At 28.8% G+C, this 26,540-nt stretch overlaps 1 protein-coding gene across 1 annotated transcript; it reads left to right on the forward strand.

The window, feature by feature from the left end:
• Positions 1–2,898: 2,898 nt before the first annotated feature.
• Positions 2,899–24,918, forward strand: LOC129962102 (uncharacterized). Its single transcript, XM_056075827.1, has 4 exons — positions 2,899–3,171; positions 17,544–17,803; positions 20,644–20,759; positions 22,355–24,918. Exons 1-4 carry the CDS (start codon positions 3,110–3,112, stop codon positions 22,982–22,984), a joined length of 1,068 nt encoding a protein of 355 aa, XP_055931802.1. The 5' UTR covers positions 2,899–3,109; the 3' UTR covers positions 22,985–24,918.
• Positions 24,919–26,540: the final 1,622 nt, after the last annotated feature.

The following is a 26,540-nucleotide window of genomic DNA, read 5'->3' on the forward strand; positions in this document are numbered from 1 at the left end:
CAATTTTGAATATATATATATATATATAATTTCACAGGACTGGCACAAAATCATTTTATTTTGGATAATCTTGAGCTTTGAAATTCTGGGAACACGCATACACATTCATGTATTTTTGCACTTTGTCAAGGCAACATTTACTTTCATGTACACAAAAATTTAATAATCGACAAAACAGATATTCAATCATTTTACTTACTGGACTCAAAATTAAATAAGAAGCCAGAATTTACATTCTAAACCAGTGAATCAAATTTCATTTTCGTTTTTTAATTATTGTGTGTATGTGCAATCAAAATTACAGATCAACAAACTGTAAACCCTTGAAGGATTTAATTCTTAATTTGTTTGGATTTGCATTTTAGATACTAAGCTTGCGTACATTTATTTATCTGTCTAATTTCTTACACTTTGTAAGTATTGTGCTATCTTTTATTTGAACTGCCAAACAGGCAGATTTCGTCTAAAGAGATTTTGTTCAAAATTTTATGAAAATCTGTAAACTTGAGTAAAGTTAGTACAAGAAATTTCATCCGTATAATTTAAAATGTTTTTGAGATATGGTGTACACAATAAACAGACATAATTCCAAAAATGCGCTTTTAGGACTGAAGGAGGGTTGAAATGTAGAGATTACACAAAATCTTGACTTTGAATTTTCTGACTATGACGTTATTTTCGATGATGATGATGACGCATGTTAGAAAGTAAGAAAAAGGAGAAATCAACGGATTTGAGTGTTTCAAGCGCTGAAAACTTCGGTATTCACGATGAAAGCATGTTAAATATCTCGAAGATAGGAAAAACGTCTTTATAAAGCTTGCCAACATCCCTATAGTTGATCAAATCGAAACGTACCACGGTGTAATGATTCAGCTTCTTCCTGGGTGACCACTGTGACATTCCTTTTCCCACACTCGATAATTTACATTCCGGGCCATTCTTCATCAACGAAACTCCCACAGTGTTAAGTGTCTCCAGATTGCCAAATGGAAGACCCTCCTTTTAAGTACGGTCATCTGGCCAATTAGTGCTAATCCAGATAAGGAACCACACGTGTGTTTCCCAGGGAAATAAATCGTGTCTTCGAAAGGCGAGAGTGTCAAACACTCCAGATGTCCTGCATTTTTCCCATGGTGGAGGGTGGATCATCAATGGACATTCCCCACGGGCGACCAGAGACGATTCAGGTTGTTCTGAACGGTGATTGGGTAACAGGGAGTCTGAGAGGAAAATAAAAGGTGAAATTTTTCGGAAGAAGGGACAGAGAGAAGCTTCGTGTGAATCGGACTTCTGAGTAAAATTCCACCCGAAGAAAATTCGGTGGATTCCGAGAGCTACCCCTGGAGTAGCCTAAGACGCCAACAGCCTGTTAGATGTTCTTGTAAAGTTGTTTCCTTCGAAATTGTTCGAGGAACTATTCTTGTTTAATTTTCGTGTTGTAAATAGCATCATTCATTTAACCTAGATTAGAAAGAGTTGTTTTTATGTAATAAAGCTGTAAAAAAAAAATTTGATCATATCGCTACCTATTATTGGATCGAGACTTTACAACGGGCACTAAGAACAATTGTGGCTGCTAACAGAATTTCCTTATTTGATACTTCCATATGGGTGCTTGTGATTCACTAGATAGCCCTTATGGGTACGGGAAAATAAATAATCATTTAAATCTGGCCAACATTATTGTCTGTTTTCAAAAGCCCCTAAATAATAAGAAATAAAAAAATTAGCCGTTTGAGTGAAAAATAAACGTTAATATATTATCACAAAAGGCATTTTTTTTTTTTAATTCTGCCAGAAACTTTTTGTAAAACTTTTGACTCACTTGAAGACAATAAAACTTTATATAAATCTATAACTTTGTTAAAGCATATATTTATCAAGTTTTTTAAAGAAAAAAAAACAACATAATGAGTTTTAAAGGCATGAGAAGATCATTATAAAATCAAATTTAAGCTTAAAATTTTCGATTTATTACCTTTTCATTATTTCTGAGTCCATTTTTCTCTTACAGAAATGGAAATTTCTAAATAAATCACCGAGAAATTTTAATATTCTGAAAAAAAAGATGAATGTTTAAATAATCACAATTTTTATGTTTAATTTTTGAAATAATAAAAGAAATTGAGATTACACTTAAAAGTAGTTTTTTTTATTTAATACCAATCACAAATGGAATCAAAAATAGAATATAGAGGAGTGGGAGAGATTCAATACATTGAAGTAAATTATCTTGTAATATAATGAAAATGAATCTAATTTCTTAAAAACAGATCCTTGATATCATAAACAATAAAAGAAATGCTATAAAAATAATTTGTAGCTAGAAATTACATTGTGGAAAGCAATCCTAAGAAAAGTGACCATCTTTTAATATCCATATAACGTACAATCCAAAAAATGCAATTCATAGAATCGAAAAAAAGTTATTAAAAAGTTGAACAAGTGAATTATTAAATAAAATAAAGTATTTAAAATTGAAAGGCTTCACCTAAAAGAAAGCGCGTTCAGTAATGTTATTCACATGTTTTTTATCGAAATTTTGAAAAATTATGCAGAATCAAAACTTACGATTGTTAAAGGAATACGCATATCCACTAAGGTCACATCTGATGATTCAGCGACACATGAAATTTTCAGCTGACAGTTAAACAAATCAGATGATTCAGCGAAACATGAAATTTTCAGTTGACAGTTAAACAAATCAGATGATTCAGCGAAACATGAAATTTTCAGCTGACAGTTAAACAAATCAGATGATTTATTTGTTTGGAATTAAAAAATAGCAATCAATTCTTTAAAATGTGACTGCATAAAAATATCGACGCCGTCTTCGTTTTCGAAGTAATAAAAAGTGGCCAGCGAATCAGATATTTCTTCTGATCGTATGATCTTCGATGGTTGAGTATGTCAAATCATCTTCAGTCCATTCTTTTTTAATAATTCAGATTGTTCACGTGTCTCCCATACGCGTCATCTCCAAACAAATAATTTGAGCCATTTGTGTTTGCGCTGAAAGAGACAGCCAAGTCTTTTTTACTAGTTTATAAAAGTTTGACAGGTAATTTAGAAAATCACTCCGAGCTGCACTGTAGGTTCGTCTGAGATGACTCGAGTTGTGTGTTACGCAGCGGATTTCATCTGCAATGCCACTCACATTATGATGCGGTAAGTATGCATTTTGCAGTTGGAAATTTTAATATGTACTTATCTGTAGGACGGAGAAAACAAACTTCATGAGCATCATTATTTCAGGATTTTAATCTGCACCAAACATTTTGCGCCAATTTTCAGTTTGAAATAACGAGAACTTCCAATTTTGAATATATATATATATATATATATATATATATATATATATATATATATATATATATATATATATATATATATATATATATATATATATATATATATATATATATATAAATAATTTCACAGGACTGGCACAAAATCATTTTATTTTGGATAATCTTGAGCTTTGAAATTCTGGGAACACGCATACACATTCATGTATTTGTGCACTTTGTCAAGGCAACATTTACTTTCATGTACACGAAAATTTAGTAATTGACAAAAAATTCGATCTGGATATTCTGACAAAATTTCCCGTTTCAGACCTCACTGAATGCAAAAATGTCTATTTGTCTATAAACAAAGACTTTGACCTAGACAGATGAAATCTAATATTTGACCTCTACATCAAATTCAAATGAAATCTATTGAAAGACAAGCTGTCTAAGTTAACACGATAAGTACAAAACGCAAAGAGCTAGGACAATAACATTTTGTAGATATTTTAGCATCTATAGTGTACATTCGTATACCAAAATAGTACGAACATTCAAATAATTAATCGGTTGCCAGTCTATACATTCACAGTTATGTAAACTCGATAGCTGAAATCGCAAAAACTTAGATAAATGAAATATAAAAATAAAAATTATAGGACTCGTGACATTCACGGTTTAGCTCAAGGTTAATTGTTTTTATAAGCATGATAAAATATCTGTGCTAAGAAAACACGAGAAAGCTTCCAGTAGACAACTCCCTTGCTTTACTTTCAAAATAATATCATCACAAAAGCTTTAATCACTATAAATATACTTTCATTAACGCTGATAACTTTCTAAATTTACTATATTTTATTCGATATTTATAAATAAAGAAATCATATCTTTTTATTTAAAATTCCTTATTTTCGGTAATTTAAGTTTATATATACATAAATCGTGTATATAAATATTACTTATAAATGTTATTGAATAAAATGTTTCAAAATTATTTTCTTCAAACCTTATTATGACACGTATCAAAATTAATTTCGGTGTAGTTATTGAATAAGTAACTGTTATTTTCTACGTAATATTCAATTTATCCTAAAGTATAAAAACAATTAATGCTTTATCAAATAATTAAATATCATAAAGTAAAAATGATAAAAAATTGGATATTTCATATTGAATATTGAAAGCAATATCTATTGCAAGAAAAACAGTCAATGAATCTACTTGCTTTTGGGGATATAGTTGAATTTATTCTTTAATTTTATTCCCTGAAAATCATCTCTAATTAAACAATTTTCTAAAATAATTTTCTGACCACGTAAAATTATTTTGATAATCAATTTTCCTGATACTATTCATCTTTGTCTTCTTTTCAAAAATATCTGCTAAAGCACTGAATTGAACTACTGAACACAGAATATCATTAGTTGTGGAAGACGTACTGTATATAGTTTAACTTGTTTCCGGGCTGGCAAAAATACTTCAAATGTATTTGTATGATTTTTGATTTCTTTTTTATCTTACATTTCTTGGATTTCATTATATTCTTCTTTATTAGTTAACACGTAATAATTTTCCTGAATTTAAAGTTAAAAAAAAACTTTAAATGATATTAAAATCCCTACCCGCAGCATACCATCCCTAATATCGTTCTTTCTTTCAGTTTGGCTTTATTTTTTTATTTTTTTCATTTATAATTTATTAATTTCATTTATAATTTTCATTCCATTTGCATACAAAATACAACTAAAGATAATAAAATTACAAAACAGTTTTAGTTTTAAAAAATTTTAATGATATTTAAACTGTGCAAAATTATGCAACAGCATATGGGGCATTCATAATGTGAATATTTTTTAGAGAATTTAGATGCATACACACACACGTGTGTGTGTGTGTGTGTGTGTGTGTGTATGCATCTAAATTCTCTAAAAAATGTGTGTGTGTGTATGTATTATAAATTTTAACGTTTTAATTTAATATTAATACAATTAATTTAAAATTCCTTTCCAAAGCCTTCCTTGAATTATAGTATTTTGCTCATTCCTTTCAGATGTGATTTATGCTTCCACTACCTTTTTCATGCTTTTTAAGCACTTTCTTTCTTTACTCTGGTTTACCTTCAATTTTTAATTTACCGATTATTTTTGTTGTTATATATATATATATATATATATATATATGTTATTATATTAATTATATTAAAACTTGTTTTTTTCTTCTGCCTGTATGCCATATTATCTAATGGTAACTGAAAATTTAAGCTTTCCTGCTTTCGTTCACACAGCTTTCAAGACTTCTCATTACTTTCGGGTTTCTTTAAATTTATGAAATGATGAATTTTAAACATCTATAGTTGGCAAGATGGACTGACTCGTTACTGAGGATCTCAGTGCTCGGCACTCTGTTTTTTTGGAGGAACACCCTGGATCGATATTCTAAAATTCCAATATTCCAAATGTCTCCATTTTCCAATGTGCTTTAAAGTAATTCCTTTGGGCATGAAGTAACTTTTTGCAATCACTCCAAATGTGAAACGTGTCCTATATTTAATAAAGAATTTGTTTCTTTTGATAATTATATTAAAATGAGATGTAAAAACTTTAATGTTTAATGTTTTTAAAATGCGGTTTTTGCGTTGAGATAAATGGTATGAATTAACAATACGATTAGCTTAAGGATTAATTAATGCGATCAAATATGAAACATTATGATATCTCAGAGAAGTTTATTATAGATCTTAATTATTTCCAAAAAACATGAATTTAATAAAGTCTTTTTTTATACAATACCCACCCCCATCCCACCCCACAAAAGGAGCTAGAAAAAGAAAAAATCTGTATGCTAAAACTGAAAGCCATTGCCCAACATGGGCTTCATGACTTATTCCAAAATAAAATTATCTGTCTTAAGAATTGCAATACACATAATTATTTAGTACATGCAACTATATTAAAAAATATGTACAGGCAGTGTTAAAAATATATAGCTTTTCAATAAACTATCTAATGAAGAAATTAATATAAAGTTAAGCCGAGAACTTAAAAAAATAGAGAGAAATTTCAATAATAAAATTCCGTCTATAAGCATATTTTAAAAAAATTTTCTGCGCCAAAATTCAATTCCTTTCATAGTTTCGAAAGTATTCTATTCAATTACAAAATTAAAAATGAGCACTTTCTCATTTTCTTATTAAAGATTTCTGTAAAGGAGGAATTTCGTAGATCAACCACAAAAAGTGTGTAATATAATTAGATACCAGATAATTATTTATAGTTTTCAAAAAATTCAAATTAATTTCCATATTTAATAAACTTCAAACATTTTTCCAATCAAAAATATGGAAATTAATAAACGCTTCAAATTTCACTACACTGTTAGAAAAAGAATATTTAACTGTAATTTAATTCATTTTGTAAAAACAATGAATAAAATAGAAATAATGCTCAATGCATTCGCAATAAAGAATATTTTTAAAACTACATCGATCCTTTTTATAAGCATATTGTTACTGGTAAATAGGACATAATGGAAAGTAAGCAAATCAGAGAATTCATGATGAATTCCAACCTATTTTCAAATTCTCCTTAAAAAAATGTACAACTCATTGAAAACCGCTGCTGAATTTGATGTATATGTGCTATTCTTCATCGAATAGCAGTAGCACATTTAAGTTTTAAAGACTTCTTTAGAAATAATTAGAGACTAACCAATTTAAAGCGTAGAGGTATTAAAAAAAATAATATTCAGCCTCTACAAGAAAATTCCATAATATCTTCTATTGATAAAACCAATCGGCAATTATGCTACCATTTTCAAAAAAAATGTGTCTTGGGATTTCAGATAAAGAGTTAAAAGCATTTGGAACTTACAAAATAAACAATCCAAAAATAATGATTATTAAAAATAATTATCTTTTAAATGAAACAATCAAGTGTTACAATGTTATTAATAACATACTATATAGTGCTTCCTAGCCTAAATTTCATAAACAATCAATAAAATTTAGGTGTAAAACCTGGAGTATCTATACTTTTATGAACAAACAGGGGAATACTTTCACAAAATATCTAAACAACGTTCTTGAACTTTATTGAAAAGGAAAACTACACCTGGACTATAAAACAACAACAACAAAATCATTGAATTCAAAAAAAAAAAAAAATCGTTAGAAACTTTTGACCTTCAAGATCCTTTTACTAATATTCCCTTGAACAGGCTACAGGAAGCTTTAATGAACTATTTTTATAACCTTAAAAACCACTTCAACAACCCAATAACTTACTGGATAAAACTGATCTCCTACCGCAACCACAGTAACTTTATTTACAGTGGAGAAAATATTTTTCAACAAATAAAAGATATCTCACAGGAAGTAAATTTTCCTCTCTACTTGTACCCTATTCCTTTACTTTTCTAAAAGTATTCATGTTTTAAAAATTATCTCAGTTTTCAGATACAATAAGGGCCTGATTGTGTTTAACCTCCAAGATTTCAACTTTATTAATCAAAATGTTTATCCAGATGAGTTAAACCTGATCAAAATTTTTTGATGAAAATTATCACCAATATCCTACAGTATTTTCGACTTAATTATAGAAACACAAAACAATACACAAATTGAAATTTATGACAAAAGAAACGATTTCAAATTTAACGTTATTAGTTATATGGTTTTAGAAAATCTAATATATTCTACAGAATTTACACAAACAGCATTTTAAATTAACTTATAAGAATTAATAAAATATGCAACAAAACAAGTCAGATAAAAATCAAATCAGATGCGTAATAGATAATCTTACTATCAACAGCATGACCTTTATCTTTGAATCTTTAATCAATGGCTTTAAGATATAAACAAAATATAGCATTTCAGAGTAATGTTGGTGCGGTTATTTAAATATCGCGATGAAGTCACTCAAGTTAATAAGGTTTCAATGGAGCCTCTAAATTAATATTCTGGGCAGAATTTAAAAATACCAAATATTTAAATATTTATTTGTCCAATCATCCTTTTTTTTAATCATTATTTTTATTAGAGCCATTTTTTATTCAAAACTAACATATTATATTTCATAATTACTCCAGACACTTTTTTTATTTAAGAAGTTTTATACTTTTCATTAATAATTTATTCTTCAATCGATATTTTCGTCGCACCAAAAGTCTCTAGCCTACAATTGGCAACCCTCAAAAGTTGCGTCATTTGATACATTCCATGACAATTCAATCTGCATTTTTATTTAACCTTGATATATTTAGCTCTTCCCTTTGTATTTATTATTTTATTTTGTTTCGTTTTTGTATTTCATATTCATATCGTTTTTCCATTACAGCATTGGTCTACAATAGCATTTGGGGCAAACATAGTATCATGTCATAGTATTGCCGATAATACTGTCCCATAAAATGCAGCAATTCCTTTTGCGATTCACATTCATTTAATCCACTCATGACCTCATTAATGCGTTATCTGCCAAACTTCATAACCTGTTCCCACTTTTATTATTGATTTATAATTTATTTCCACAAAGCCAAAGATTGCAAAATTTATCCTTCACTTTATGTGTTTCATATTTTTTTCCACCTTTTCCATATGCTTTCAATACTTCTCGTCTTTATTCCAATCTACCTTCGATATCTCCATTATTTTTCATTTTTATTACTATACCATTGCTGATGTGTTGTTTTTTTCTTATGTACTATATATAAATATATAGGGTGTCTCAAAAACCTAGATCGCGGCTTTTATTCCTTAAATATTGATCACAGACATATACTATAAATTACAAAGTTAGGTAAAAAATGGTGCAAAATGTTATGAAATCGATTAACATTTTCAGGGGATAAAACTTTAAAAAAATACAAAATTTAAATTTTTATACGGACCCCGTACAAAACAATTGCCAGTGAGTAAAATGTGCCCCATCCTCTAATAAGATCATGTACAAAATTTCAGAATTTTATCATGAAAATTCTCAAAGATATGTTAAAACAAAGTTGGTGAAGGTTCAATCACAAATTAAGATGCAAATGTTTACAGCTTCAATGCAGTTGACGGGACGCAATAATGCATCATAAGAAAATAAAACATGCTTTATATCTTTAGTTTTAGAGACAAATTTTAAAATCTATGCTTCCTGAAAAATACTTTAAAATTTTATATCATGAATTATAGAATATAACTTAAAAATAGCACAATCAATGAACTTGTAAAAAAACTTAGTAATCTTTCCCTTAAGTTATTATTTCTACAAATTTTTAATCCCTTTGAACAAATAAATAGTAAAATTATTATGTATTTATTCACTCATTATTTTCTTTGTTAATTTGTGTACGACCTCTAAAACATGAACATTCCACATAATTTTTCCCCTTTGCGAACTCATATCCAGGCATCCAAAAGTGGTTTAAGTTAGCATGTATGTAATTTCATATCCTTGAGACTTTTTGTGATAAATTGCTGAAATTTTGTACATGCCTTATTAGAGAATGGGGCACATTTTACTGACTGGGAATTTTTTTTTTGTATGGAGTCCATATAAAAATTTAAATCCCCTGAAAATTTTTATCGATTTCAAAACATTTTGCACCTTTTTTTAAGCAACTTTGTAATTTACAGTATATGTCTATGATCAATATTTAAGGAATAAAACAGCAAAAGGTTTTGAGACACCCTGTATATAAACACAAAAATTTGAAAATAGACTATAAAAGTAAAAGAAGAATTATTTAAAATATATCACTGAACATTGCTTGTCATAAGGGGAGGTTGAAAATTATTTTAATTTAATTAACAGCAAGTTTGACAGTTACACAAACCTTGGTTGTTATAAGAGCTTATGCATTCATTTAGATAATTTTCTTCAAATTCTTGATTGCGCAAGTGAAAAAGTATGAATATACGGAGGTCAATAGCTTCACTAGAATATAAAGACTATGCAGTACCCATAATAGGCCACATAGGATGAACACATGACGTCAATTAGCGATATGAATTCAAAAAAGAGATTGTGTGAATGAGGTTCATTGTATAATATGAAATAAAAGAATCGTTCGCCGGCGTCCTGGCATAGGGGTAGCGCGTCTTCCCCGTGATCTGGGCGTCCCGGGTTCGAGTCCCGGTTTGGGCATGGTTGTTCTTCTGTTGTTCTATCTGTGAGATGTGTGAATGTGCCCTCCTGTAAAAAGGGGTTGTGCAAGCGAATGAGTGATGCGTGAGTAGCAAAGTCGTACTCTTGGCCCTAGTTGGCGCTGCTATAAAAAATAAGAGACGTCCCCCTCAGGCTTAAATCGCTGTCTTCGTAACAGCGGGCTTGTCAGTGGCAAGTGCCATAAGAAACAAACAAAGAATCGTTCAGAATGGAATAAAATAATTATTATTTTTATCTTTATTCTTCCTTCTCATTCCCAATTTTTAATTAAACTATTGTAGATTAAGAGGTTTGATGTACTTTTTAATTAATTAATTTTACAATATTTATCAAGTACACATTTTTAACTTAAGGCTTATAACTTCATTACAGTCATTTGCAGCGTTTTCCTGACATTCTAAGCGTTGTTTAGAAGGAACAAGGCGAATAATTTCATCTGGAACTAAAGATAATTTAAGACTAATATCATGGTGAATGGACTATTCATGAATGGAATGATATTCATTCTGGAAAAAGATTACATTCTTAAATGAACGTTGTTTGATTTCGAAACATCTCAAATTCTTTGGGACTTGAGGGGTAGAACAAAATAATGGAATGTTTAGTTTTTACTCTATTCTTTTCATTTATAAATTTTAATTGAATTGTTATGGATCCCCAAGAATGTTGCTGAGTTTCCTTCAATCAATTAAATCGTTTTCACTTTCTTAAATTTATACTGATAACTTAACGTATGTTAAGTTTAACTGATAACTTAAGTTTCCTTAAATTATCAGTTGAATAATTTTTTTCTCAAGTTTATTTAAAAGAGTTTTATTTTACATCTAAACCTTAAGCTTAGTTAAATACATTATTTGTTTTCTATTTGTTTGTATATTTGTTTTCAGCACCTTAAGAATCTCCTACTCCGAAATGTGTGTTGGCCTGTGTTTTCGGTAAAACGGAACGGAATTGACGGAATCCAATTTCTAATTTTTAATTTGATAGATTTCTGAAAAAAACTTTTTTTTTTATTGCGTATGATTTTGTTTCTCAAACCTGTATATTTGAGTGAACTGGTTACATATAAATGGCTAAACGTTAGACTTTAAACTTCACTTTTGCATTTGGTCACAAATAAAATAAATATTTGAAAATTCCAAAAAATAATTTAATTTAAAGCAGGAAAAAATTCGTTATTATACCTTCTTTTTTTCCAACCAAAGGCACCAAATGAATCTGTCTTTTTATTATGTCCACGTAAGAAGATTCATTTATAAGATTCTTCTTCGTTAGAAAGTGTTTCAAACCTTTTACGTGTAATCAGTTATATTTATGTGCCAATGATTGTCAAAAAGAATCAACTAAAGCATTTACAATTATCATTATATTCTGTCCGAATTATGTCTCAAATTTTTTTTTAGCTGAATAAAAAATTTTACAGTACACTGATTACTCGAAATAATTTCATATTAAAAAATGGTCTAATAATCTTTACCCTTCAGTAGCTATCTTTTTACCTATTTTATAAATCAATAAAAATTTGTTATGATATATCAGTGACTGTCATTGAACAATGCATGAGGAGATATCATTTTATGATAAAATTCACCTTATTAGGCTCTTCTTCGTATGAAAATATTTGTAAGTCTTTTCCTGGGTGTATAAAAATATGTATTAAAAAATCTACCATCCTCAAATGGCAGCACAAAAAAAAAATTCAGTTTCTTCTAAAAAACTAAAGGTTTTTCGAATGGCTGAATAAAACAATTATTAAAATTTAACGATAAGTGTCTAAAGAATTTTTTAGATTCGTCTTCCTGAAATCTCTAAAGACTTTCTATTGGATGAATAAACATATGTTACGTTTCATCGTGATTTACAGAGATCATCGCAAGACTATGATTTCAATGCTTAAATTCTTATTCTTGCAATTTCTGTTGGATGAATGAAACTTCTTACAGCAAACCGGTCATTCACTTTCTGCGTTGAAAATGTTTTATATTCTGGTTTTCTACAGAAAGTGGTGGCTTTCGACAACATATCGATGAGTGCAATAATTTGGAAGAAGGAAAGTACGAACAATCTATTATTTCACTATGATCTTTGCTTTATACTTTTTTCTTCCTTCAGCAAATGCATTTGTCTTAAGATGTCGAAGGTCAGCCACTCTCTTTAAAAATCTGGGTATAATAATATCATTTTCATCTAATTTATCTAAAATGAAAGCATATCCTTATCATTGAATTTAACTAAAATAAAACATACTGAATTAAAGAATATTATTCATGTTACCGAGATATTCTCCCTGATTTTCAAGCGGAAATACATTTAGTAATTACCCTCTGCGTTGATTTTTCAACTACTTGAAATTTTTTATCACTTATTTTTTGTACAAAATTATTTATCCTATTGAATTATTTTTAAAAAGGACATTTCAGCGCATTTTCAAACAATTAATCAGGAATGAGAAGCATTTCCTTTGCTTTTAAAAAATAATTCTTACATACCCATTTAATAAAAATTATTATAGCTTTTTACTAGAAAAATATTTTAACTTTCTAATATGACGTGATTAATAATTTGCAAGCCAGAAACTCTATATGCCTATCGAATAATAAAAATAATAAGAGAAACATAAAACAAATATGAGGTTTTTTAATCACTAAGGATTGTAAAGAATGAAATAATTATTAAATGAAGACTAAAATGGCTACATATTTATTATATTAATGAAGACTAAATAATTAAAGGAAGTATCATATAAATATTTAGGATCAATTGAAATTTTTTTGGCATTAAATGAGCAATTTTAGTTCATAATGGATATAATCTACTGAAATGATTATGGAAAATAATCCAAAAAGTGAGACGACACATTTTGTCATTAAAAATTTTGCAGATAAACAAAATTTGTTTCCCCATAAATTTATTCCATTCACATATACAGGAAACTTTTGAATAAGATTTCCTCTTCTCCTATCTGATTCACTTCTGGGATTGGCTTTATTTATTCAGAGCCATCCGAGGATTTGGTCTCATTCCCAATTTTATTCTACCCTCTTGCTTCTACTTGCTTCCTCTTTCGATAACAAGGGTGACAGTGGGGGTTCTCTATGTGGGTATATGCCACTCTATTTACCCACTGCGTTTCTTAGAAGCCAATAGCCTATGACTATTCGTTTTGATGTTCTTAGTAATCTCATAAATAATTAATACACTGAAATCGGAAAATCAATTCGATTAAAATTTAGTCATTCAAATAGTACGTCTGATAAGGATCAAATGACTTCACTTCCTTCAGCATGACCTTACGAATGGCTACTGTATTTGGATATTACCGTAGCATATAGGTTGCGACAATCCTGTTTGCTTCGTTAGTGCTTTTTCTTCTCAGGCTTTCTCTTTTCAGGTGAAAGCTGTTGCTTTCTCTTTTCAGACTCTCTGTTGTTATACACGAGGTGATTATCTCTTTTTGTCAGGCTCTCTTTTGTTAGGTGAGAAGTTACTGTCTACTTTTGTTAGATGCGAGGTATTGTTAGGACTAAATTATATTCGATATTGACGGAAAATCACCATTCAGTGGGTAACAAATTACACATCAAATTTTCTCATCTTTTTTTCTAATCAAGCGAAATTCCTTATAAACAAAACATTTAATTCCATGTATCTTTTTTCCATTAAAAAAAAATCTTTGTTGATATTTATTGATAAGATAAAGTCTACAAAATGTTTTTATCTAGTGACTCACTTTTCGAAGTCAAGAAGCAGACTCATTTATAACAAATGCTTAATGATGCAACAAATACTCAGACCTAAAGCCGTTACAAACATTACAGTCATTGTGTGCCCACATGCATCACAGAGGAGCGTGTCTTTCTGTACAAATGTATATCTCCACCCTTTTCATGACTTGACATACAATGCTTCAGGCATTCTAAATCTTCTAGACACGGGACACTGAATTGCTCCAAGTGTGCAGAAGTAGACAGTGATGAAATTTTAGGAATGTTTACAACAAAGTGTATGAATTGAAAAGGCACTTTTCTTGAAAGTATCTAGTGTCAAAATAAAAAATAAAAATATATCTTCCAAATTTTTTTTATCCAAAGCCTGGAGAACTTTTAGATCTCTAATTTATATATCCGGTACTTATATACTTAAAACTTATACATCTGGTAACTACTTATCTATTGTTAAAAAACATCTGTAAATGTATTCACCTAATTAATCCAACTGACCTACTTCTTGATACTAATATTAATTTCAAATCTTACTGTTACAACACCATTATCATAATAGTAATAACAATAATAATGATTCATGAAACGTGTATAAGAAAGAAAAAAAAAGAGAAAACGAAAGAAAAATTGGAAGAGAAAGAAACAAATTTTAGTCCTGCTAATAAGTTTCAGATTTAAAAAAATACATACATCGGTTTTTCTCACATTCCTGAAATGAAATTATCTAAGTAAAAGAAGGGAATCAATTGTATTATATAGATAAACATGTACAAAGAGGGTAATCAGTGTAGAAATAAAGTTTCAGTACAAAGAATTTATGATTAAAATCTTCAATAACATAGGTAATCTATTGATCTATTGTGTAGGTAAATATATTGTTAAAATTACAAATAAATCTGTTCAATAAAATGAGCATTTTGTTTTATTCACCAATTACACAAGACAGCTGTTCATACAAAATATTATATAATATTTGTTAAACGTTTACAAATGGCAATACGAAATCATATTCTCTTTATTATTTTCCATAAACTTAGTAATAATGATAGATCAGGAATAAAAGACGCTTCGTGACCTTTGGTTATACGTGCATGATCGGATGTTACGATGCCTGCTGTTGAATAAACATTAATAACGATGCGATGATTCATGTGTGATGACGATAATAAAAAGTATAAATTTTTTCTGTCTACAGGGACCATGAAAATGTTCAGTTATTTGAATGTAAACATGTGAATGTATATATATATAGCTTCCAAAGTATTCTTAGAATCGCATGATAATTATCTCTACTCCAAGATGTAGCGATATTTATTTATTGCAATTATCACATACAATTAATTAAACTCAGAAATTTAAGAAAATTGAATATAATACGAAATATTTAGATTTTAGTAACATACATAACTGTTGAAAAAATATATAAATCATTTAATGACAAATTTTTGACAATGAATATCATTTAAGTAAAATCATTATACAGACTTCTGTGGGTGTTTATTTTTGGTTCAATATATGATAGAAATATTTGATCAGAAATCAAATGAGATGTTTTAGAACAGATAAAATCTATTTCAATTCTTATTGAAATTGTGTATCATTATTCTTGAATATGTTTATATATAAAATAGATGTCAGCAAAGAAATGAATAATATAAATATTTTGTACATAAATTCCATTAAATATTTCAACGGCTTTTCGTTATTAAAAAAAATGGGCTATCAATCAATATTTCTTATTTGTCTATTTATTGTTCACGTGCTAACAATACTATCATCACTTACTTTCAGGATAAATATCATAAATTTGATATTTTTATGTTTCTATTAAATAAATGTTTACAATAGAGGCTAAAGCAGATTTTAGAGTTTGCAGAAATATTTTATTCTTCATTTCATGATGAAATCAATAATTAGCAACCTTCTGTTTATTAATTTAATACAATGTTAAAGCGTAATGAGTAGTGGTGTATCATGAATTCAGAAATGAACAATGTTGCAGAAAGAAATATGTTTCTTGAGGGCATACAATTGAAATACAATTTAGAGAAGCAACTTTATACAACTCAAAAATATTATTGTGATTAACTTAATTGTATTTTAGAAAGTTTTCGATTATCTTATTATTTCAAAATAGGTTATTTCTTATACGAGAAACAAATATGTAATAAACAAGATTTAAACGTGAAAGCTAAAGCGCGGCCAAAAAATAACTAATGAGAAAAAGTGAAGAGTAGTGAAGTGGTGAGAGATAGAAAGAAAGTGAATCAGTTGGCCGAATGCCAAAACTGAGCTTCGAAACTTACTGCTCATTTAACAATTAATTCAAAGACTTATCACCTTCCGAAATGCCACAGATATTTCGGAAAGCAAATTGTGATGCTTTTTTAGCATTATTCGCTATGCAGTTACATTATATGTATCTTCAAATTGTTAATTCCTGTTGTCTTTTTTTCCCTTCATTTTTAGTATTATTGTTCCCAGTTTCCTTTATTATCGAATTCTCAGAGATAAAAAAATAAATTAGATTTTAAACTAAAATACTTTAAAAATACCATAATAATTTCAAAAGGTGCTGCAGCTATGTAATCTTCAGGGACGGCTCACTACTGATAAAGAGTATCAATTAATAATAAAGATGTAGGTTAATTCATTTTTTAACAATAATAAAAATTCTTCTATCTGCCTTAGTTCCATTGTATCACAATTATGTAGAAATTTCATTTAAGAAGCAAATCTCTCTTTTTTCATTTCGTTCTTTAATTAGACATCAAAAACCTACCTACTCCTGTAATTTGTTTTACAGTCAAGGACTCCTGTGAGTTTTTTCTATGTTTGCAACTTTAAAATGCTCTCGAATTTCAAAATCTTATAGGAACTATGCGAATCTTCATAGAGCATATTTTAATCTATAAATTGCCCAGTAGAATTATCTGATTTCGTCCCGGTGAGTCATATCTTTGAAACATTTAATGAATGAAAGTAATATTAATAAGAAAATTTACTTTAAAAATCCCTTTGCCTTCAAATTTTTCTGGTAAGCATATTAAAATGATACTATTAGGCAGGCGCTTCCATTCAATAGATGCCAGATATAAATCAACTTAGAAGACCCATATGATGTGGAGCAGAAAGAGAGATAACAGCCAGCTCGAGCTGTGACATTTAAACAAATATATGTTTCCCCATTTCCGCTGTAACAGATAACACAATCGAAAGATTTTCTCCATTTTGTGTTTGTTGATTGATTTTTCCTGTTTTTTTTTTTATGCATGTATGTGTGTTCTTATCTAATGGGAAATGTATAATGATATATCTGATAAATTTAACTATTTAAAAGTAAGCGGTTGTTATTTTTATTATTATTTCAACAGTGAATCAAGAGTTGCATCTAGAAATATGTCCTCCATCTTGATCCAAACAGTGAAAGAGGAAGATGACAGCTGCACTGTTCAAACAGAGAACCCAAAAGTTGTGCCAAAACTCCAATTCTCGATTCGTCCAGCAAACGAAGGCGACGTGCCAGCGCTTAAAAAAATAAGACAAGATATGGGAATTCACGACGTCCCAACAGTTTTTCAAACTTTTATGAAACTAGATCCACAGGGATTAAAGATAGCTGTGAGTGATACAGGTAATTTAAATTTTATTATTAATACTATTATTAATAAGCTATTATTTTTAATACTATGTTCCATATAAGCTTTGCCATGCTAGATAGTTTTGAAAATTGCTAAATCTAGTTCATGCCTATGAACCACAATTTCAGAAAGGGTTCTTTCTAAAGTTATACAATTAAGACAGAACTTATTGTAGAATGTAATATGATGAGTAGAATTGCTAAATGAAACTCATTGTAAACGGGCCATCAATATTTCTAATTAATACTTCAAGCCAATACCAGCCAACCATCATTTAACACTCTAAAATGCCATTTTTTTTTCTAGATATGGTATATTGAAGTATTTTTAGGATTGAAATTAGCTTAAGAAAAATGATTCATTTAGATTATTAGATAAGTGGATTAATTAATTAATTTGGTAAATTAATAATTAAGTAGCATATCAAAATACACCATTTCGTGTGAGATACGGAACTGAAACATATAAATTTCTGTCTTAAATAAAAACTTATTTAAACTGAGGCCAACCTACATAACTTCATACAAAAATTGGTGAATTTAGTGGGAAGCATACTTTCCATGACCTTAGAAAAGGTTAAGGTAAGGTGACAGGACTGGACCATTATATCTACACGAATTTTGCTTAACGCTCCAGAATCGATGAATCTACAGAAACTCCAATGTTTCAGGCCACTATGTTTGTGATGGTTCTATGACAACAGTTTGTTCCATCACCAATTGGATAATCGACAGCATCTTATTCTAATATTATTAATGTGTCTTTACAAGAATAATCGCATGTTGGATATTCCGAGTATAAGAAAACATGACTTTGCCTTTTCTTAAATATCATTACTCTTGTTCATCAACTCTTTTCACAATGGATGTGGATGATTGCTAAATTGCCTGAACATTTATCTACATTATTTTTATCTTTTTGTTCATTTATCTGTGCACATATAAGGTCAATACCTTCTTTAGGGAATAGCAGTCATAATTGGAACCAGAATACTACATAATTATTATCCACCGTAGTATATCCTCCGTATTTTGACAACTTATTTCATTACAGACGTTCCTGTTTTGATCTGAAATGTTTCTTCAGCAATTATTTGCACTTACCAAAATGAAAAAAATAATATGTAACATATTTTTGGTTTAAGAAGAATGCAGGTTCGAAGCAGTGAAGAGACTTAGTATTTTTAATTCCGTTTTATTCTCTCTCGGGAGGCAAACATGACTATTTACAAGAAGGCACAACATGGCACAAAAGCAGAAGGCAAAAAAAGGGACGGACAGATGATCACTAGTCTTATATAACATAGGATTTCTGGCCAGGCGCCAATTCAATACACGTGGTGACCTTTGACACCTTTTCAAGGGCAACCGAAAATATCACTTTCTCATGATACGTAGTACTGATGGCGCATTATTTTTACAAAAGGATTAATTAAACCGAAAGTGGAATTGGATCATGAAATAAGAGAATATTTTAGAATGAAGTTGCAATAGGCTAAATTAAGATAAAATCTTGGAAATTATTTTGGATTAAATTAAGAGTTTAAAATATCATAACCATAAAATACCCTGTATATATATATATATATATATATATATATATATATATATATATATATATATATATATATATATATATATATATATATATATATATGTCTCAAAAACCTTGACCGCGGCTTTTATTCCTGAAATATTGATCGTAGACATATACTGTAAATTACAAAGTTGAGTAAAGAAATATGCAAATTGCTATGAAATCAATTAAAGTTTCAGAGGATTAAACTTTAAAAAATACACAATTTAAATTTTTATACGGACCCCGTACAAAAAATTCCCAATAAGTAAAATGTTTCGTATCCTCTAATAAGGTCATGTACGTAATTTCAGCATTTTATCACAAAAAGACTCAAAGATATGAAACATAAATGCCGACTTTTCGATGCCTGGATATGAGTTCGCAAAGAGAAAAAATCATGTCCGATGTTCGTGTTTTAGGGGTCGTACACAAATTAACAAAGAAAGTAATGATTGAATAAATAAATAATAATTTTACTATTTATTTGTTCAAAGGAATTAAAAATTTGTAGAAAGGGAAGATTACAAAATAGAAAGATTACATAAGGAAAGATTACTTTAATGAAAGATTACGTAAGTTTTTTTACAAGTTCACTGATTGTGTTATTTTTAATTTATATTCTGTACATCATGATATAAAATTTTAAAGTATTTTTCAGGAAGCATAAATTTTAAAATTTGTTTTTAAAACTAAAGATATGAAGCATATTTTCTTTTCTTATGATGCATTCCTGCGTCGCGTCATCCGCGCTGAAGCTGTCAACATTTGCATTTAAATTTGTGATGAATCCTTCTCCAACTTTGTTTTAACATATCTTTGAGAATTTTCATGATAAAATTCTGAAATTTTGTATATGTCCTTATTAGAGGATGGGGCACATTTTATTCACTGGGGATTTTTTTGTACGGGGTCCGTATAAAATTTTAAATTTGATATTGTTTAAAGTTTAATCCCCTGAAAGTTTTATTCGATTTCATATTTTGCACCTTTTTTTACGCAACGTTGTAATTTACAGTATATGTCTATGATCAATATTTAAGAAATAAAAGCTGCGATCAAGGTTTTTGAGACACCCTGTATATTGATCGATTAACTTTTTCATAGATGGAAAAGTAATCTTTTTTTAGTAACATTTTCTTATTTAGCGTTTGTTGTTACTTTTGTTTGAAGACGAACGCTATTTCTCAAAATTAATGTTGATATATTTATTCCTCTCTTTATAAGATGATCAAACTGTGTTCTGTTTATCTTCTAGGGAAAATACTGGGCTCTTGCGGTTGTGTATTCAATGGCGATGACAGTGATGGAGTTTATTTCGGAGGTATATATTGTGTTGAACCTAAATATCAAGGAACTGGTATAGGATTAAAGGTAAATTGAACTTTTCCCTTCCAAATTTCAATAACTGTTAAACTGTCAGAGATTTTAGAGGTGGTGGGTAGCTCTGCTATTTAAGAAAAATACATAGAAAACAAATGAGAATAACTATTTTTTTATGTTATTATTAATATACCAAAATTTGTTTGGTATCAATATGTTATTATTGACACCTAAAAAATGAAAAATTGAACACATTTCTTTCACAATTCGTTTTGATTATCGTTCCTTACAATGATTCATTTTATGGTGAGTTATATATATATATATATATATATATATATATATATATATATATATATATATATATATATATATATATATATATTAATTTTCTTTTATTGCTGGGACTTTATTTATCTGTATTTTTTTCTGCCACTGGGGGCACTTCAAAAATGAGGATCAGAAGCTTCCGGTATGGTGGTTGGTTTTCGCCTCCCTGGTGAGTACTGAAAAAGTTGGGGCCTGGCTACCTCCCATCGATGACTGGATGTATTTCGCCGGGGAAGGGTTGTGTCGTGGCCGGTGATAGTCCTTAGGACTCGACCACAGTTTCCTATAGTGCTGGACTGTCATTCAGATTTTTCCGTGTGTCTTCGGGTGGGTCGGAGAAGCGGGTTAATGTTATATCTCTTTCTCTCTCTTTAATTAAGGCTTTTTTTTTGACATGCAATGAGTCATCTCATTAAAAGGTTTTATTTTGTTTAAGGAGTAAAATTTCATATAGAAAGGGAATAAACTTTGAAAGGTTTCTCCCTCGAATTCGGAATAAACTTGGATGAAATTTGCAGAGCGTTTAATGAATCAAAACTTATTTTAAATTGCATTCTAAGCAAAAGGTCTGTTAATTTAAAACGCATTTCTTAGAATTGTGGATAAGCTTCAGAATTCAATAAAATCTGTAAACATTTTAAAACTTTATCAGCAGGCTTTCTTTAGAAATTTTGCGAAATATATTCAAAGCATCATAGATTTTTTTTCTTATCAAAAGTTTGTGCTCGAGTGGTATGAATGAAGTGTATTCTAAAATTGATTAAATAGTGAAGAACATAAAAAAGCTCGAATAATTTTAAAACACAGAAATATTGTTCTTAAATACTGTTTTAAAAATATATGGAAACTCCAAAAATTTTAAAAATAAATAAGATAGTCATGCCATCATTATTAAAAAGACGATTTTTGAATTTTTAAGACGCAATAATATTGTTTTGTTTTATATAAAATGTATTCTAAATACCTTCGGCAAATATAAAATTTAAGCACAGAGAAATAATACAATAAACTATAAGTAATAAAATAATTTAGAGTGCATTAAAAAGTTTAAAAAAAAATAAAAATACTAATAAATAATTTTGTCAAAATATTTTGGTTGTATAGTTTTGCATTCATGTCAGTGAATTTTTGGAACATAATATAAGCCCCATCTTTACATAAGTGCTTCCAAGAAATTCAAGGAATAAAAGTTATTAGTTCTCTTTATAGTTTTAATTTTTTTTATTTGGAGGGGGGGGATAGGATATGGAATGACATTAAATTTAATTGATACAAATGCCAACTTCCAACCTACGGATTTTTTTTTTAATTTTCAGATATACAAGGAATGCTTCGAACATTTCGGTGATTCGAACTGTGGTTTAAACGCTGTACCTGGTATGACAGAAATATACAGGGATAGAGGAGGTTTCCCCGTGGAAGAAAAGGAATGGGTGTGCCTTAAGAACCAAACATCCAGCTATGTGTCTCCAGATGTACTTTCGAACTTTGTGCCACAAGGAGTAGACATTCAACCTTTTCATGACTCTTTCTTAGCAAAAATGGTTGCATACGATCAAGCTTTGGTTGGTTTCCGAAGATCTTTACTACTATCCATGAGCTGCAATGAAATGAACAGCAAAACTTTTGTTGCTTTCAAGAATGGTGTATGTGTTGGGTTTGGTACTATCAAAGAAAGTTGCCTTGGAGCTGGTCGGGTGGGACCTTTGTATGCAGATGATCCAGCTGTGGCTGAAGTTATCCTGCGGAAACTTCTCGAATCTTTCCCTGGTCGTAATGGGTTCGCAATGATGACAATTAGCAGCAATGTTCCTGCAAATTCCTTCCTCAGAAGATTGTCTTGTCCTGTTAAAGAAGAGTGCCATAGGTTATATACCAAGAAAAGGATGATTGTGGATACCAACAAAATATATGCCCTTTTCGATATTAATTTCTCTGCTTTTTAAATAGTCAAATATCAAGCGTTGAATATAATGTATTATTATTGTTTAAAGAAATCTGGAACAATCGTTGTAACAAAAAATGCATGTCAGATCTCAAAACTTAAAAAAATTTAAATTATAAGAAACCTTAAAGGCAACATTGAGGGGTTATAAATCATATCAAATTAAAGCCAATTAACTTGATAATAAAAAGTGTATTAAGTATAGAATATCAAAAGAAAGGCTTCAAAGTGAAAAGAAAAGAAAAGATTAAAAGAAAATGTGATATAAATTAGAGAAAAAATTCTAAAATATTATCAGCCAGATAACAATGTTTTCATTCCGAATAAAGATTTACAGGTTATTAAACTATTCATACGTTGAAAAATTCAATTTTATTGTGTAACAGTATCAAAAAATTTGAATTTAATGGCGACCTGCTTTTATGATGAAAGTATTTTGTGGAATGTTTTCGTATAGTCAAATTCAATATCAAAAAATTTACACATGAGAAAGGTTGCAAAATATTTTTGTATATCATCTTTATTTTTGAATAGAAGAAATAATTTGAAGTAAAAAACGATAATCGAACGAAAGTCCTGAAGAAAGAAACTAAATTTTGAAAAGCAGTATGAAAGAAAATATTAAAAATATCGCTTATATTTAACAAGCACTATATGGAAAAATTTCATTTCTTCCAATCACAATGCTTAAAAGAAAAGAATAAAAATTACGAAATTATGACGCGATTAAATATCTGTAGAAAGAAAGCAAACCAACACTAAATTTTAATCGCCACATTTTAAAAACATTTGTTAGGTGTTAGGTTTTGAACCTGTTTAGTCTAATACCAAAGTTAATGAATTATCACTTCAAATAATTAAAATTTGGCAGCAGAGCAATTTTTTTGTCTAATCAAAATAACATCTTAAAAATAGCTGATAGTTGGGATTGCCCTGATTATAATATACAAAGTAATATACAAAATCTTTAATTGATAAATTAAAGATAAGTGACCGGTCACCCGTCGGAACGCCAAATTTGTATCAGACGTCCGAAATTTCGCTGACTTGCATTGTTACAAAAAAAATAATAACAAACGTCTTATAGGATTGCAATATTTTTGTCGGAGACTTCAGATTTGGCAAGAAATTAACAAAAAAAATCATTTTGGCGTACAAATTTTATTCCTAAGACGGGCCAGTAAATTTTGTGTTACTTATAGTAAGATCATTGTTTTTTTAATTTCATTATATTACCTTTTTTACAGGCGCCATTTGTAAAAGAAGTTATAAGGATTGCGAAAACATAATGAGATTAAAAATCAGTAAATTGTAAGCAAACGAAAAAAAAATTCTAATACACTTGAAAAAATATCACACAATATACAAAATTTACAAATTAAAATAAAAATCACCTGAGTCAGTGAATTGGATATAAGACATGTAATTTAAAAGTGAATTACATAACAATGTGAGTAAGTATCTGCGTTGGCCAAAATATAGTTAATATATATGGGAGATTATTCTCAGTTGTAATAAATATCTATATTACAACTGAGTAATAAATATCTATATTAATACTTTTAATACTCCCTATAACTATAAAAGATATTATTTATAGGTAGTTCGAACAGTTTTTACCGAAAAATAAACTAAATAATAAATCAAAAATAAAATGATAATATTATCATTGCTCTTAAAACTAGAATGAAAAGATTACATGGATATACCGACAAGGAATTAAAGTTGTTCGAGAGGAATGCCTCAACTTTAAAATACAGTACAATATAACACTCCTTGAAAGAGACATGTAATTTACATATGTTGCTAGTTTATAATGCTGAACAAATCATTACCCTGATAAAACAAATTGATATTTATATCATTGTACTTGATGAATTAAGTTCTACTTTGCAAAGAATTTTTTAATGTTGTAAATAACTTGTGTACAGTGTACAGATTATTTGTTAATAAATATGAAGAAAACAAGGTTTCTTATTGTTATTATGGTTTATTAACCATATAATCCAACACATACGCAATTTTGTACTTCAACTTGTAATCTGTCTTAGTACTTTAACACACTAGGTGCTAGCAAGGGCAATCTCTAGATTTGCCCATCAGAAACTTGTTTTTGATCATCGAAATTGATGGTAATCAATTAAGTCAGAAAGTGGCCGTTAAAATATTTGCTCCTCAAAAATGAATCAATTATTTTCAAACGAAGTGACGCCATTTCTAGCGCTGAAATTCGAATATCATTCTCCTTTTGATTTCAGATCAATAATGGACGCCACACGTTATATATGATCTTCAGAAAAAGAATCTGCTTTGATTGATGTCATTCAAAATGGACCAGCTCTTTGGAATCCACTTAATATTAAATATTTAAAGAAACATATTAAAAGTGTTGTAGAGTGAAATAGACAAACAAGTGAGAGAGGATGACTAGAAGGCACAGATGTCTTTACTGAAAGTAAATAAAGACACTAAGCATTTTTTTCTGTTTGAAATATGAAATATATATATATATATATATATATATATTAAACACCCGATGGTCGCAATCATTTTCCTCTTAAAATATTTCATATTTTTTTAAAAATAAAATCTTTTTTTCACATTATGTCTAAATGAGCTTGATTATTTTCCTTCAATAATTATAATGATTAATTTAAATGAATATTCTAAGAAAAATTGCATTTCATTATTTGTTAGATCTTGTGACAGACGGAAGGTGAAATGAAGGTACTAAAAAGGTCCATTAGAAGATGTCCTAATTGCTGCACAAGGAAAGTGCAAAACGCACTATGTGGATCTGTTTAATTTGGCAATACTTTTATACTTAGCACAAAAAAAATATCTTTACAATATTTCGCACTAAACAGCAATTCAGAATAATATTTTGATCATTTGAAAAAACCTTAATTAAAAAAATTAAATTATTTTTTGTTACAGCATTATTCTAATGTTGTAACAAAAATCCTAATAATAAGATTTGCTTTAAAAGGTTAAAAATTTGATATTACATACATGAATTTTTAATTAATTTTATATAATTAAAACATTTATGTTACGCATTAGAAAACTAGAAAGCATTTTGGTACTAAATATGTACAACCCTTTAAAAAAATATAATCTTTTTTTTGTCTAAATTTTAAATGTTGTCTTAACTCCGTCTAAAATCGTCTAAAAGATTTTTTTCAATAAACTTGTTGTTTCTCTCCACATAAATTATGTTAATATGTATTTGAATGTTTCTTATACTTTTAAAACGCATTTCAAATTAATTGGAATCTCTTAAAAATATTTTTTTTAATTCGTGTCTTTTTAGAACATGAAATGAAACGCCGCAAATCTTTATTTAAACGGAATTGCTAAAGTATATTTATATATTTCTTATTTTTGCAACGTTTCAGTGTAAACCTGCGTGAAAATAGAGATTTCGTAAAATTTTAAAAAAGTACTAATTGACTGAAACAAAATAAAATATCATTTCTAATGACATTAAATCATTTTTTCTAACTGGTAATATTGTTTATTTAAAAGCATTTAACTACTGATATCCAAATGGATGA

The sequence above is a fragment of the Argiope bruennichi genome, chromosome 2, assembly GCF_947563725.1.
Source record: "Argiope bruennichi chromosome 2, qqArgBrue1.1, whole genome shotgun sequence".
Classification (NCBI taxonomy): domain Eukaryota; kingdom Metazoa; phylum Arthropoda; class Arachnida; order Araneae; family Araneidae; genus Argiope; species Argiope bruennichi.